Source organism: Pseudochaenichthys georgianus, chromosome 17 (genome assembly GCF_902827115.2).
Source record: "Pseudochaenichthys georgianus chromosome 17, fPseGeo1.2, whole genome shotgun sequence".
NCBI classification, from domain to species: Eukaryota; Metazoa; Chordata; class Actinopteri; order Perciformes; family Channichthyidae; genus Pseudochaenichthys; species Pseudochaenichthys georgianus.
Window position 1 is genome coordinate 1,859,037 of NC_047519.1, and position 17,430 is coordinate 1,876,466.

Sequence of the window (17,430 nt, forward strand, 5' to 3'; positions counted from 1 at the left end):
AACGATGTGAAGCTATTCTAGTCGACCTCACCATGGAGCTATGATCAGTAGAAATGGCCGTGACACGGGACCTTTAAATAGACGTTGTTCTATGTGACTGTTTGTTTCCCAGGGCGCTGAACATGGGTGCGGAGAGGCCAAAGCTGGCCGCCGTGAGGTTGATGAGCATAGACAAACAAACAAGCTGTTACATAGTGTCTCTAGATGTCCATCTTGATTGTTGTCTGTGCTGCTGTCCTTCCCGTTGTGTGAGGGCTGCACTCTGGCACACTGAGCAGAGACAGCGTGCCCTTGACTTGCTCTGCAGAAGCCAGCTCTCCAACTCTTCCAGGCGGCTAGCTCACAGTGAGGCCATTGTATTCTTTGCTCTGATAGCATTGTGAAACACTGCCTGGCAGCTCACTGTCTAACTCTGAGAGTGTATGAACGAGGCTGTGTCCTCCTGTCCTACTCACGTCCTACTGAGGCTCAATGGCTGTGGTCCACTCACCCACGTGTTACTAACACAGAGCATGAACGGCTATATTATCAGCACTGCTAAAATTAGTCACATTTATATTTCTTTAAAAACATCTCCTTCAAACAACTGTATTTAAATTACAAATAAATATCAAAAGGTATTACGTTTTCCCTTAAGTATTTTATTATCAAAACACACTGCAGAGTGGATCAAAAACCAAACAGAAACATCCTTTTTCAGCATGACGCAGCCTTCCCGTGTTCCTGGCCTTCTGCGTCCTTCTAAAGCAGGTGTCTCCAACACGTCGATCGCAAGCCCTCAATACGTAGCTCGCCAAGTAAATCCAAAATGTAAAAATACACACAAAAAAAGGAAATGTAATTGAAAGAATCTACCATATGCATAAATGAAACCTCAATCTTAGCGAACTCTATCTACTTGCTACAGCTCTATATCTATCTAACACCCCTCCTCCCTCCACAATGCATGTCGACCAATCACGTTCTTGCTTGATTTGCGGGACCAGCGTTGCAGTCGTGAAGAAAAGCAATGTGGAGCGGCAGCTCACCGCTTCATAAGGAGTGTGGCCTTTCCTTCTGCAGAATCTACACCCAGAATCAGCCCCACTGAACAGCCTGGTCGTGCCACCTACACAGCACGTGAGGGCCAGAGCTCTACTGTGTGTGTTGCAACTTGCACATACACTGAACAAAAATATAAATGCAACACTTTTGTTTTTGCTCACATTTTTCATGAGATGAACTCAAAGATCTAAAACATTTTCTATATACACAAAATAACCATTTCTCTCAAATATTGTTCACAAATCTGAAAAAAGGAGTGGACCAACATTCCACAGGCCAACAACAACCTGATCAACTCTATGCCAAGGAGATGTGTTGCACTGCGTGAGGCAAATGGTGGTCACACCAGATACTGACTGGTTTTCGGACCCCCCAGACCCCCCCAACAAAGCAAAACTGCACGTTTCAGAGTGGCCTTTTATTGTGGCCAGCCTAAGGCACACCTGTGCAATAATCATGCTGTCTAATCAGCATCTTGATATGCCACACCTGTGAGGTGGGATGGATTATCTCGGCAAAGGAGAAGTGCTCACTATCACAGATTGTTTCAGATTTGTGAACAATATTTGAGAGAAATGGTTATTTTGTGTATAAAGAAAATGTTTTAGATCTTTGAGTTCATCTCATGAGAAATGGGAGCAAAAACAAAAGTGTTGCATTTATATTTTTGTTCAGTGTATATTGCACTTGACGCACACACACGCATGGCGTCATTTCCATTTTTTTTTTTACCGCAAGCCGTCATCGCCACGGATGAGCACACAGCCTCTGTGAGCGAGCGAGACAGAGAGAGAGCACACCTTTTATCTATTTAATATAGCCTAGTTGTAAAAAAAAAAAAAAAGTAAAAAGTAAGAAATCATTCCAATGTGTACTATAGGACAGTAAACAGTTTAAAAGGGGAGTGATTAGTAAAATATGCATACATAGAAAGAAAGAATGCTAACTAGGTAACATAAGATAAGAATAAACCAGTTTAAATGATTTGTTATTGTTTGTGATCATATTCTAAAGATGTTTGGAGTATTGAAAAGTATACAGCTCCCTTTCATCTGAGTGCTGAGAGCTGTATCCATACATTCATGTTGTGCTCAAAGTGCACCAGATTGATGCATTTAACTTCAACATTTAAAAAAATTCTTCCCGGGGGAGCATGCCCCCGGACCCCTTGAGGTAGTGAATATGCTCTTTTAAAAACATGTAATGACCTGATTTTAGCTACTGACTCTGGGAACAGTTCTTAGACTTTTAGACCTGACAGACCTTTGACACTGTAGATCACAGTGTTCTCTTTTCTCGCCTGCAGCATTTTGTGGGAATCAGTGGAACTGCTCTCGACTGGTTTAAGTCGTATCTGTCTGAAATAAGCTTTAATGTAAATCTTAATGAATTGACTTCCTCCTCTGCTCCTCTCCCGTACGGGGTACCCCAAGGCTCCATTCTTGGGCCGATTTTATTTTCCCTGTACCTGCTCCCCCTGGGCGCTGTCATTAAGAAATATGGCGTCTCATTTCATTTTTATGCAGATGACTCGCAAAATGACCCAAAAGGACCCAAACCCTCAGCAACGCCTGTCTGACTGTCTGCAGGACATCAGAGCCTGGATGGCCTTGCACTTTTAAAAATGCAATGAAAAAAGACCGAGGTGATAATATTTGGACCCAGTGGTGCCCGATGCCCCGCCTGTGCTGGATTCTCTTGTCCCATGTGTGAAACCCATTGTCACAAACCTGGGTGTACGGATTGACCGTGATTTTAAACTAGACAAACAGATCAACTCTCTGGTAAAATCCAGCTTCTTTCAGCTCAGACTTTTAGCAAAGGTCAAGCCTTTCCTTTTTTTGAATGACTTTGAGAAAGTAATACATTGTTTTATATCCACTAAACTGGATTACTGCAATGCTCTGTATATTGGAGTGACCAAGGCTGGTCCAGAATGCTGCTGCACGCCTCCTTACAAGGACAGGCAGACGTGAACATATTACACCTGTACTCGCCTCTTTACACTGGCTACCAGTCTGTTTTAGAATCCAATTTAAAATGTTACTGTTCGCATACAAGGCCCTAAACGGTTTAGCCCCACCGTACCTGGCAGATCTTTTAAAACCATACACACCCCCACGGTCACCGAGGTCGGCTGACAGACTCCTTCTGGTCGTCCCTAAATCGAGGTTAGAGCAGCGAGGAGACGGAGCCTTTGCTGTAGCAGCTCCAAAGTTATGGAACAAATTGCCCCTCCAGGTTAGACTTGCTCCAACTCTGCCTGTTTTTAAATCTCGTTTGAAAACCCACTTCTTTTCCCTGGCTTTTACAGACCAGGCGACGCTTGTGCTGTTACATTTGGGTTTTTATCTTACTAGTGTTTCGTATTGTTTTTACGTCATGTAGGAGAGTTTCTCAGTCTGTGGCTTCTGATCTGGTTTCATTGTCTCGTGTTTTACATTTGTTTCATGTCCTGTCTGTTTTATGTATTTATACTATGTTTTTATACAGTTATTGATGTACAGCACTTTGTTCAACTCTGTTGTTTTTAAATGTGCTATAGAAATCAAATGGATTGGATTGGACCCCCCTAGAGGAGGTGAGGTCCACCCCCAAATACAGCAGGTTAACATAATTATATTCTATACATTTTCTTTTAGTAAACACTAGGGGTGTAACGGTTCACAAATATTTCGGTTCGGTACGTACCTCGGTTTTTAGTTCACGGTTCGGTTCAGTACGTTTTCGGTACAGCAGAAACAATTGCTGCTCTCCCTGCGGATGACAGGGCTCCTGCTGTCTCTGTGGCCTCCCTCTTTAGAATTAAATGACAGAAATAATGTTATATTTTACATGAGAATACTATTCACATTGTAACGGCTATAAAATGTTTCAAATTAAGCAAAAATGTAATTTATGCATAAGGAAATTAATTAATTGTATAGCTGTTCTTCAATGGCCACACTCTCTGTGGTGAGACTGTTGTAGACGGTTCTTGGCAGGCAGTACCCACATGAGAAAGGGCCTTGCACCTTGGATCTACAGCTGTGCGTATGAAGAAAGTCCTGAAGAGCAGGGTCAGTGTACCAGCCTTTAGGCTCCCTCTGATGGCAGCTCTGACTTCCTTCACAGTTGAACAGTCCTTCTCATTTGGTCCCATGGATTTCAGCAGCATTGTTTTGAGAGGCAGGATCATTGAAACTGATGGAGTTGTTTCAGTGCACATCAGTGTTGTGATCGTTTGTAGGGGTTTAAGGACCTCAATGACCTCCTCTGCCATTCTCACATCCTGGTCACTCAATGTATTCATGTTTTTGTTTTTCTTGAGGGCCTTTTCTGTCAATGCTGAGTAAACAGCAGCGTGCTGCTCAAGATACCGCTCCACCATGTCACAACCGGAGTTCCAGCGAGTGGGGACATCATGGATCAGTTTGTGTTTTGCACATTGAGCCTGTTTGCACTGCAATATACAGTGGGACAAAAAAGTATTTAGTCAGCCACCAATTGTGCAAGTTCTCCCACTTAAAAAGATGAGCGATGCCTGTAATTTTCATCCTAGGTACACTTCAACTATGAGAGACAGAATGAGAAAAAAAAATCCAGAAAATCACTGTCTGATTTTTAAAGAATTTATTTGCAAATTGTGGTGGAAATGCCCTTGCTGATGGAAGGAGGTTGTCACTCAAAATCTCACGATACATGGCCCCATTCATTCTTTCCTTTCCACGGATCAGTCGTCCTGGTCCCTTTGCAGAAAAACAGCCCCAAAGCATGATGTTTCCACCCCCATGTTTCACAGTAGGTATGGTGGTCTTTGGATGCAACTCAGCATTCTTTCTCCTCCAAACACGTCTAGTTGAGTTTTTACCAAATAGTTCTATTTTGGTTTCATCTGACCATATGACATTCTCCCAATCCTCTTCTGGATCATCTACATGCTCTCTAGCAGACTTCAGACGGGCCTGGACCAGGGTTTCCGCTAGGATTTTTTGTCGCCGGTCAAATGTCCGGGCAGAATTTATTTTACCGGACAAATTTGAAACTTACCGGTCATATTTCAATAATAATAATAATAGTTGTGTAGCAGAGTTTCCGTTAGCAGGTAATTACCGGACTATGAGCAGATATGCTGATGTTTACAATTCAGTTCACGGGGCTCATTTTTATATTGCTTCAGTTTATAATCGTAACAGATCGAAACAATTCAGATTCATTTTTCAATAAATGATTCCACAAACAACAAAATTATTACATTCAAACAAACTACTTGTAGTAGATAACGTACATTATTCAGAAGTTTACATCAACTTTGAATAATAACACGGGAGAAACGGATCCTCTCTTTTCCTCTCTCCCTCCCTCTCTCTCTCTCTCCCTCTCTCTCTCTCCTGATAGCCCGTCAGTTTCTCATGCAGCTCCTGCAGCTTGCTAAACAGAGGGCGGGGCTTCAGGTGATTATGCAGAGCTGCGTGTCTCGGTCAGACTCAGCAGCTGATCTGATCTCTCTCTCGCGTCCGGTTAAACTTCACTCGCGTTTATGTCCATATGGATCAGATCCAACTCTCCTGATCGGCCTTTATAGAGAGCACCGATCAAACTATTAAGAGTGAATATCGGCCGATAATGACCGGCGGCCGATCGATCGGAGCCTCCCTAATTATTACCAGACATTTTGACCGTCAGGTTTTGAATTTACCGTTTTTTTATAAATGTTACCAGCTAAAAACCGGTAATTACCGGCTAACGGAAACCCAGGCCTGGACATGTACTGGCTTAAGCAGGGGGACACGTCTGGCACTGCAGGATTTGAGTCCCTGGCAGCGTAGTGTGTTACTGATGGTATCCTTTGTTACTTTGGTCCCAGCTCTCTGCAGGTCATGGACTCGGTCCCCCCGTGTGGTTCTGGGATCTTTGCTCACCGTTCTTGTGATCACTTTGACCCCACGTGGAGCCCCAGATCGAGGGAGATTATCAGTGGTCTTGTATGTCTTCCATTTCCTAATAATTGCTCCCACAGTTGATTTCTTCACACCAAGCTGCTTACCTATTGCAGATGCAGTCTTCCCAGCCTGGTGCAGGTCTACCATTGTGTTTCTGGTGTCCTTTGACAGCTCTCTGGTCTTGGCCATAGTGGAGTTTGGAGTGTGACTGTTTGAGGTTGTGGACAGGTGTCTTTTATACTGATAACGAGTTCAAACAGGTTCCATTAATACAGTTAACAAGTGGAGGACAGAGGAGGCTCTTAAAGAAGAAGTTACAGGTCTGTGAGAGCCAGACATCGTGTTTGTTTGTTGGTGACCAAATACTTATTTTACCGAGGAATTTACCAATTAATTCATTAAAAATCCTACAAAGTGATTTCCTGGATTCTTTCCCCCCATTCTGTCTCTCATAGTTGAAGTGTTCCTAGGATGAACATTACAGGCCTCTCTCATCTTTTTAAGTGGGAGAACTTGCACAATTGGTGGCTGACTAAATACTTTTTTGCCCCACTGTATATGCAGCTGTTGTGCTACGGTGGAAGAAAGACACAACCCTCCTGATTCTGCCTAGCAGCCTGGACACCTGGTTGATTCCTGTTGCTTTTTGTGCTGCTAAATTAATTGTGTGAGCAAAGCATCCAATTTGGGGCCCAGTCCAGCTTCACTGATTGCATTGACAATGTTTCTAGCGTTATCTGTTGTGACTGGAATTGTGTTACCTGGCCTCGCCAACTTCCATTCTGACACTACCTCCTTCAGTACCTCTGCCAGATGTGTGCTTGTGTGCTGTTCGTAAAGGGGGCGAGTTTGCAGGACGTGGCTTTGCATGTTCAAGTTGCAGTCGCGTGTAAGGAGTGCGGCGTTACAGTTAAATAACTCTCGGTGGCCCTAGATGTCCACCCATCGGTCGTTAGAGCAATAGAAGATGCCTTGGATAGGTCGTGTACAACTGTCGTTTTTACTTTATTGTAAAGTGCTGGTATCACTTCCTGGCTGAAGTGCGGACGAGAGGAAACCTGGTAACGAGGCTCGACCTCTCTCAACATGTGTTTGAACCAAGCGGCAAACTCTGGGGAACAGCCAGGAAGCCAATACGGAAGTGCCACACACTGCAGTTCATACATGGGCCGCTAGGGACTGGCTGCAGAAAGGAGCAATTTCCATAGACCCCCATGTTAAAATGCCCAACTTTACAGCAGAAAAAAACATGTTTCTACCCATGGATGCAATACATATTATTATCGATATAGTTAGATTCCACCTTCATGATTATGAATCTGTGAGTGAATTGTTTTCTAACACGACCCTTTTATTTATATTAGGTCTTAACGTTTTTGCATAAATTAGGGCGTGGTCACGTTGATGGACACGTACATGCCTCACTGTCAGCTAACAGCAACTTGTCCACTCTGCTAGGCTACAACCATAGAAGCTACAACGTTAGTTAGTCATAGTACTGTACTTGACCCTTTAGCTTTAGCCGTGTTCGTGGTGATTGTGCCTTTTAGGGAATATTGTTACAAATACCAGACAATTAAAATGTCGTGCTGTGCGCTTGAATGTACTAACAGAGCTTCCAAGAAGTCTGAAATGATCATATTATACATGTTAAAGGAATGGTATGCTCATGACACTCATTTTTTAAAAATTATCATCCGATAAAACAGACCAGTCTCTGCCAGTCTCTCTTTTTTTTTTTTTAATCCGATGACATTATCAGTGATTTTAAACTGATTATATACCGAAATAACATCAACACTGTGGGCGCCGCCATTTCCCGGACGTGACGTAATCCATGCGTTTGGTTTTCGAGGACACGTTGATCTCCATGTTATTTACTGTAGTTTCTCTCTTCAAATATGCCTCACTGTATCGCGAAATATTGCCATAATTCGGATAGGAACAATCCACGGAATGCTCGGTTCCATCTGTTGCCAAAAGGTAAGCATAAGAAGTACATTCGGAGGCAGTGGCTAGCGAAATGTGGCCGGCCCGAACCGAGAGATTTACAGGCTCATGTATGCAGCGAACATTTCACATTTCCGGACGACTACTCTGAGAGTATGATCAAACATAACATGGGATTTAAAGAACAACCATTACTCAATGGAGATGCAGTACCATCGGTCTTTCTGGTGTCATCACCGACCAGGACACCAGTTCGGCCAGTAGAGAAATCGCCCTCTGCAAGTGTGAAGCGACGGAGGAGCAGAAGTAGTGCTCGGAGTAAGAATAAGGTATGTTATAGCGCATTTCCATTGCAGCGGCTAGCCCCGTTTTAACGTCCAGGCCAGGACAGTTTTTGGTGGCCTTTCCATAAAGCGTAGTACCGGCTAGTGTGTATTTCCCCCCAGTTTTTCCGGCCCCATAAAATCGTGATTCTATGGCCAGGGACAACGAAGCTGAGTATGCTAAACTACAGTAGAGAGGGAATCGCTAGCAAGGGTGGTACTACATGCATACATATAGTATCTTATATCATCTTCCCATTATACACACATGCATTTCCAAACATCTGGACTACCTATGTTGCAAATGTATTATCTTTTCAATTTACACACGGCATCTATTGCACGTCTGTCCGTCCTGGGAGAGGGATCCCTCCTCTGTTGCTCTCCCTGAGGTTTCTCCCATGTTCCCTTTAAACTGGGTTTTCTTCGGAAGTTTTTCCTTGTACGATGTGAGGGTCTACGGACAGAGGGTGTCGTATTGTCATACTGATATGTATGGCTGAATTCCCCCATCCAATCTCTTCACATTGGTCAAAACTTGTTCCTCTGCTGACGTTCCGAACTGAAATACTCCACCATGTTTCCGTGTGTTGACAAAGTGAACGCATGGATGACGTCACGACCATCACGTGACTACTGAAAATGGCAAACATGGCGGCGGCCAGACGGAATATACAGGTCTTGATAAAAAAGAGCTATAAAATCATTATTTACCGGGGAATATCGCTGATTTCTTCAGGGTATGGTTTAAACATAACGTTTCACTAAATACTGAAGTTTTGATTAATTATCTAATGAGTGGACCATTCCTTTAACCCCGTTCACAGGTGTGCTTGGTAGCTTAGCTTGTTACTTATTAGCCAGCTAAGGACGTAACCCTTTATGCATACATATACATTTTAGTTTATGATTCAGCCTTGGGTAAGACTTTTATAGTCTATGGCTATGGCTATGGCCATAATGCTAAACGGGAGCAAATGTTAATAGGGGACCCAATTATCCCAGTGGTGGCCGCCGGAGCTAACGGAGCCGCAGGGGGCTATAGCTCCAGCCGGCGTCCCGGAGCTAGCCCACTGCGGCTCCGTTAGGTCCGGGCGGTGGAGTCCGTCTTTTCTCAACGTGTGAATGACAAGCATTAAGAATAACAACATATAGCTAATTCTCTTGCAGATTGTCTCGTGTGATTATGAATGTAACGTTTAGGGGAACTACACTGTTAGCATTAACTTGGTATGCATGTATTTCATGTTAGCTTAGCTTCTTAGCCTGAGCTAGCTCTGTTTACTTCCAGTTCGGAGGCAGCAGGTCCCGCCTCGGCTCCGCCTCTTTGCCCTTATTTGGAGCAGGCGGGATTAGACTCTGACGTCACAGTCGAGCCGTTAGTGGCCGACTCCGCCTACTAAGGGCTTCACGGCAACTCTGCAGAATCCTATGGGTGACGTCACGGACACTACGTCCATTTATATATACAGTCTATGGTTTGAACCCTATATTCTCCACAACGGAATATGGTCGCATGTCCGCTGCTATGAAAACACCTATGGCGTTTGTGATAGCTGTGGCTCGGTCGGAACTTTTTACGAGTGGTGGAGGCTTAAATGGTAGTGGGAGTTGGGTTTGCACTTCAGTAATTTTTTGTTTGGTACCGGTAATATTTACGTTCGGGTGATGCCTTTTCAGATGCGTGTGCATGTTTGTTGTATTGCCGGCCGCGTAACCAATGTGTTTCGAACAATGCCGACAAACAGCTTGAGTTCGGTCCACCTGTCTTTGTCCGTCATCGTTGTACGTAACTGCGAAACCATAATGTTCCCAAACCGGAGACTTCAATGATGGTGGAGGATTTTCGAGCTCAACTTTCCCTGTGTTCGCCATTTCGAGAGTTCCTCAAATTACTGACTAAATTTGAACGCATCCCTGTGACCAGCTCTCACAGTATGCCTCTCGTCCAATGAAATGACTTGCTTGCTCTATGACGCGTTGAACCCAATGTGAGCAAATGACTCTGAATGCTGCGCCGCAGCACCTGAGATTACTTCCAAAAAGTTGTTCACGTTCTCAATTTTTTACGTTTAACGTTATATTCGTTCGGTACACTTCGGTACACATGTGTACCGAACCAAAGGGCCCGTACCGAATAATTTCGGTACGTGTACCGTTACACCCCTAGTAAACACTGAAAAAGGGTCCCACAGACCCAAACAGCACACAAGGGTTAAAGGTCAGCATATAATAATGTTAAAATGTGCTAAATATATACACTGCAAAAAAACAAAAAAAGAGGAATAAAATTAGCTCACAACTTGTTTTATTTTTTTGAAAGTAGCTCTCATCCTAAAAAAGGTTGGAGACCCCTGTTCTAAAGTATGGACCTACAAGTTCATTCAAACACATGTGTATGTCTTCTTCATTTAGCTACACATTTGTAAATAAATGAAGACAACAAACAGCCAGTTCATAGTAGGAATTGGTTCTCAATGATTGGACAGAGAATTACAACTAAACCTTTCTTTTATTGTACTGTATGTGTTATAGTATGGAATGAGTTTAAGAATGGGGTATGGATATCATCTTCTAACACAGTGCATCTAATTGTATATGGTCAATATACAGTGGGGCAAAAAAGTATTTAGTCAGCCACCAATTGTGCAAGTTCTCCCACTTAAAAAGATGAGGCCTGTAATTTTCATCCTAGGAACACTTCAACTATGAGAGACAGAATGGGGGGAAAGAATCCAGGAAATCACTTTGTAGGATTTTTAATGAATTAATTGGTAAATTCCTCGGTAAAATAAGTATTTGGTCACCAACAAACAAACACGATGTCTGGCTCTCACAGACCTGTAACTTCTTCTTTAAGAGCCTCCTCTGTCCTCCACTCGTTAACTGTATTAATGGCACCTGTTTGAACTCGTTATCAGTATAAAAGACACCTGTCCACAACCTCAAACAGTCACACTCCAGACTCCACTATGGCCAAGACCAGAGAGCTGTCAAAGGACACCAGAAACTAAATAGTAGACCTGCACCAGGCTGGGAAGACTGAATCTGCAATAGGTAAGCAGCTTGGTGTGAAGAAATCAACTGTGGACCAATTATTAGAAAATGGAAGACATACAAGACCACTGATAATCTCCCTCGATCTGGGGCTCCACGCAAGATCTCACCCCGTGGGGTCAAAGTGATCACAAGAACGGTGAGCAAAGATCCCAGAACCACACGGGGGGACCTAGTCAATGACCTGCAGAGAGCTGGGACCAAAGTAACAAAGGCTACCATCAGTAACACACTACGCCGCCAGGGACTCAAATCCTGCAGTGCCAGACGTGTCCCCCTGCTTAAGCCAGTACATGTCCAGGCCCGTCTGAAGTCTGCTAGAGAGCATTTAGATGATCCAGAAGAGGATTGGGAGAATGTCATATGGTCAGATGAAACCAAAATAGAACTTTTTGGTAAAAACCCAACTAGACGTGTTTGGAGGAGAAAGAATGCTGAGTTGCATCCAAAGAATACCATACCTACTGTGAAACTTGGGGGTGGAAACATCATGCTTTGGGGCTGTTTTTCTGCAAAGGGACCAGGACGACTGATCCGTGTAAAGGAAAGAATGAATGGGGCCATGTATCGTGAGATTTTGAGTGACAACCTCCTTCCATCAGCAAGAGCATTGAAGATGAAACGTGGCTGGGTCTTTCAGCATGACAATGATCCCAAACACACCACCCGGGCAACGAAGGAGTGGCTTCGTAAGAAGCCTTTCAAGGTCCTGGAGTGGCCTAGCCAGTCTCCAGATATCAACCCCATAGAAAATCTTTGGAGGGAGTTGAAAGTCCGTGTTGCCCAGCGACAGCCCCAAAACATCACTGCTCTAGAGGAGATCTGCATGGAGGAATGGGCCAAAATACCAGCAACAGTGTGTGAAAACCTTGTGAAGACTTACAGAAAACGTTTGACCTCTGTCATTGCCAACAAAGGGTACATAACAAAGTATTGAGATGAACTTTTGTTATTGACCAAATACTTATTTTCCACCATAATGTGCAAATACATTTCCTTCTCATTCTGTCTCTCATAGTTGAAGTGTACCTAGGATGAAAATTACAGGCCTCTCATCTTTTTAAGTGGGAGAACTTGCACAATTGGTGGCTGACTAAATACTTTTTTGCCCCACTGTATATTGTTATAACTTATGTCATTGTTTCTGAAAAATAAATATAGGAACTGTCTGTAGATAAAACCACACAGTTTATATATCACAGTACAACACATCCTAATGCATTCCTTTTCTTTAGTCAAGAAGGGGTTTAAAATCACCATACACACAATAAAGTTATTGTGTGAATGCTGTTATTGATATCTTTTACAGATTTAGACATTTTCAGGCCGTTTTAGATTTTATAATGGGTGTCTATGGGAGGGACTCTTCACGGCTAGAGTGCGTGACATCATCACTTAGAATGTAGAGTCTTTCAAATCTTCCAAGAAAATATTTTAAAACGGCTCTCACACCCATTTTACACTCTATTCAAATCATTTCTAAATATTTCAGGAGCAAAATTAGTCAGACCTGCTCGATTGCCTTCATCATATCAAAAGTCCACCAAGCTTCCCAATAGATGTTAAATCTGTCCAGATCTTTCTTCAGACAAGCAAGTCAGGTCAGATCCTCAATGCAAAGAGATGATCCTCAATGCATTCTGAATGGGACACACACACACACACACACACACACACACACACACACACACACACACACACACACACACACACACACACACACACACACACACACACACACACACACACACACACACACACACGGCCCTTTCCCACTAAACCATTGTTTTTATGGAATAACCTCCCATATATGCACATCAGTCATCTCATTTGGCTTCGCTCCCCCTCTCACTCCCCCCACACCCCTTCAATATAGATCACAAGCACTATATAGTTACTGTATCCTTACAGGTAGGCTAGGAATAGTATGTTTTTTCTGCAAATAATCGCCCTAGAATATCACTGAATGCAAACAAGAAGCTCGGGATTTTTAGAATTACTACTACAGCTAAAATTACTACTAGAACTTACATTACTATGTACCTATTTTGGCACCAAACTTCTTTCAGTTACAGAAACCATTGAACTATTAAAATCTTTGGCTATTTAAGGACAATATACATTTAACCATTTCTTTTGATTTTCTTTTTGTTTTATATTAAGCTTTATCACCTTTTTCTTTTGCCAAAATGTGCGCAGCTTTCAGGATTCACACGCATTTTCAGCAGGAAATGCATTTTCTAGTTTTCTTCTTGGATTTGGACTCCCTTACAAACAATAGCAAGAGCCTCAAATATGACCACACGAGAGAACACAGACTCGGAACAGGAAGAAAAAAGCCTGGATGTTTCAGTCAGTGTTTTGTTAGTGCTTTTGTTTTTCTGTTTAAATACCAAACCAGGAGAACAAAAGATATCTTTGTGTTTTCGTTTTTTCGTAAAGAAATGATAGCTGAAGAACAGGGAGAACAAAGGCATGGATTATTTCCACAGCTTGGGTTGCGACACGGCACGCTTCTGCTCCGGTTGAGATGGTATTGGGATCAGTGTGCATTCAGTATCTTCTCTGATGGCAGCAGGGTCTGACAGTCCCTTGATGACTGATTGATTTTGGTTCTTTTAGCAGGGCTGGTCACATCAGCATGAAGTATTTCTCATGTCACATAAGTGAGAGTGAATAGTGTGACACTTTGGTGTCTTATTTGTTGTTGTTTTCAATTGGGTTTCAAATGAGAAATCGGAGAACAAACAATACTCCAATTCTTTTCCTGCTGGATTTGGCCTTTTTTCAAAAAAGAAACCTGACACAATACTGTTCCATGCCTGCTCAAATCACATTACCTTTGAAGCAGTCTGCCAAGTGACTTCTTTGCGAGGCCACGTTGGAATAACAAGATCATGTGACGATGTCTAACGATGGAAACGGTTTCTCTCCTGTTGTGTCTGCAGGCTTTCAAAGAGATGCTGTATGCTGCTCAGGACCAGGCCCCATCTATCGAAGGTACTAATTCCACACGCACACATGTATCGAAGTTTGATTACAGTCTTCAAAGACCCATGTTGTTATAGACACATTATTCCATTGATGATCTCAGAATCTAGTCTTTGTGTTTATTTTGAATGTGGCGCTGCTGTTTGTGTTGCAGAGTCCCATTATTTAACAATGTATATGGCCACAGTTTCATAATGAACCAAGCATGCTTGTCCACTCAACTAGGGCTGAACGATTAATCCATTTTAAATCGAAATCGATTCATGCAATTATCAAATCGCAAAGTCTGCGTTTTTTCTTTTTTCTTCTTGTGTGTCAGTCGTCCACACCAATCAGAAGTGCTGTGCTCCACATGTACCAGTCATCCACACCAATCAGAAGTGCTGTGCTCCACATGTACCAGCCATCCACACCAATCAGAAGGGCTGTGCTCCACATGTACCAGCCATTGCTAACCAATCAGAAGGGCTGTGCTCCACATGTACCAGCCATTGTTAACCAATCAGAAGGGCTGTGCTCCACATGTACCAGCCATTGTTAACCAATCAGAAGGGCTGTGCTCCACATGTACCAGCCATTGTTAACCAATCAGAAGGGCTGTGCTCCACATGTACCAGCCATTGCTAACCAATCAGAAGGGCTGTGCTCCACATGTACCAGCCATTGTTAACCAATCAGAAGGGCTGTGCTCCACATGTACCAGCCATTGTTAACCAATCAGAAGGGCTGTGCTCCACATGTACCAGCCATTGTTAACCAATGAGAAGTGGCCCATGATAGAAGGTGATAGACAGATTGATCCAATCACCTGCCAAGTGCTTCTGAAAGTGCCTGCCCTTTCCAAATGGCTTCCAATGGAGCTTTAGATGCTTTGGTGAAACAAAGCATCTGAGTCAGGATAGTGATGCTCCATCACATGTTTCTATTACAGGGTGAACCTTAAACTGAAGCTTGACTTTAAAGCAACCCAACGGAAGTTTCATATAAGTTTAGTTCTTTCACTCGTAGCTCGGGCTGCGGGGGTGCTAGATACGGGAGCACGTTGATGCGACCTTCCTAGCCGGAGTTATGGCCGCATTCTACAATACATTTCCGTTGGGTCGCTTAAAAACAAATATCGCAAATCGAATCGCAAAATCTGTCAGAAAATCGCAATTAGATTATTTCCCCAAATCGTGCAGCCCTACACGCTCAACCGTGGTCGGGTACTTCCCTCCATGATGCTCGGTGACCGAAGTCCCAGAAAGGCCCAGAAAAGGTTCCTTCCTCTAGCCGTTAGAATTCCGCTGCTCCTTCCCCGATCTCCCATTGAACTCAAACATGTACCCAACTTTCTTTAGGGGGATCGTGCTCTAGCACCCACATAGAGGCGCCTCCTCTTCCGTTTGATTAGCCAAGCTAACGCTGGTCAGCCAGTGTCTGGTTACTATTCCGCTATATTTAATAACAATAAAAAAGCTCTGCTGTGAAGTATATTATTGGCCTTTGTCATGTAGATCTTATTCAGAAAGAGAGAGCTGGCCATAATGCTCTCTGTGGTGTTACCTCTGATCTGAACGTAATCAATGGTTAGAGTTTTCTTTGGGTTAGAGTTTATGGCAGTCCTTTGTTCTCACGCTGCTGAGCTGAAGACCTGTCAAGACCCTGAAGGACACACGGCAGCTTCTTCACTTCCACATGCACAGCCGTTCACTTGAGCCTTCAGCTGGCTGGCAAACATTCTCAAATAGATGACAACTTATACAAATTCATAAGACGGATAACACACACATGTTTGGGAAACATATTTGACAAACAAAACAAACAGTTTGATTCCGTTTTTCATGGCAATTTAGCATTGATCGTAAGAAATGCATAGTCAGTGAGGCGAGAGCATCTGTTTCAGTACTCCTCAATGTTTCCTGTGTGATTTGATGAACAAGGAGACGGGAAGCTGTGTGTGGACCCAGCGCTCCGTCAGCCAGACGCAGACTGCAGGTGCTTCTGCGTCAGACTGCACACTCAGTGATTCACTGTTTCAGACCGGCTGCTTTTAAACATACACCAAATTAACTCAGTTGGAGCCCCCCCCCCCCCCCCGGGGCAAAACAGCCAGCAGTCAGACTCCAGTAATCTCCTTATCCTTTCGCTGCCTTATTCTGCTCTTTCCTCTCTGTGACTGGGCTCATGTCCCGTGATTATTATAATTATTATCATTATGACATGTCTGTTTTTCGGTAATAGGCTATACTTTCCATTTGACAATTGATGTTTTTTGGCTCCATTTCCAGCAACACCCTGCTTTACTGTCAGTTTCCCACACTAACGCTGTGGAGGGGTGCCATCACAACTCTGTATCGTGCTCAAAGGCACTTAAGCAGTATTTAGAGCTTGTGAATAGCAAAACATGTCATTTAAAGGTAACGAAAAAGACATGTTCTCTCTTACTTTGTCCTATCCAGCCATGCACATGTCTTTCTCTGGGATTAATGCATCCACATCAATGCAATGCATTCACATTCACATTTGGTTGTGTTGTTCAGAGCATTACAAATAAATACTTTGTTCTATATCGTATAGGCTTCGCCCTCTAATGCTGCGTTCACACCGGATGCAATGTGAATATTCGCTTCGCTCCTATCGCATCGCTCTAAACACTCGAGTTCCACCGCGGCTGCCAGCTGTGTTCACTCGCGTCATTCAAACAAGACGCGCTGGCTCGGGAGCTACAACTACAACAAAATGAACATATTTTACCGTGATCTAATTGTAATACACGTTTCTAAATGATGCCGAAGTAACAACATACTAAAAACCATGAATTAATGCTTGACAAGTCTGCAGACAGACGGCAGGCGAAACACCTTTTAAAATGCTTGTTTTCTGAATGAAGGTCGGGTCGACCAGGCTAAGCTAACGTTGTATATGCTCATTCCACACTCATAACAACGGCCTACAGACATAAATATCGCCATGACACAGGCAGTCTGTGGTTTGTACTTGTTTAGCTTTTGTCCAGTTTCTGAACAGATATGAGGAGCTGTGATCTCTGTGTGCTAACGGCTGATGTTTTCTGGTTGAACATCAGTGACAGCAGGCTGAGATCCTCACCGCTGATTGGCTACCGCGAGATCGCGTCACGCGAATATGACGCTTGAGTTGAA

The 17,430-nt window shown here is 43.4% G+C and overlaps 1 protein-coding gene across 1 annotated transcript in view; it reads left to right on the forward strand.

The window, feature by feature from the left end:
* Positions 1 to 17,430, forward strand: part of LOC117462367 (xenotropic and polytropic retrovirus receptor 1 homolog) — a 63,178-nt gene that overhangs the window by 20,488 nt on the left and 25,260 nt on the right. Inside the window, exon 2 of the mRNA XM_034104572.2 lies at positions 14,245 to 14,296. Within this exon, the coding sequence (XP_033960463.1) occupies positions 14,245 to 14,296 (52 nt within the window). The remainder of the gene's footprint in view (positions 1 to 14,244; positions 14,297 to 17,430) is intronic.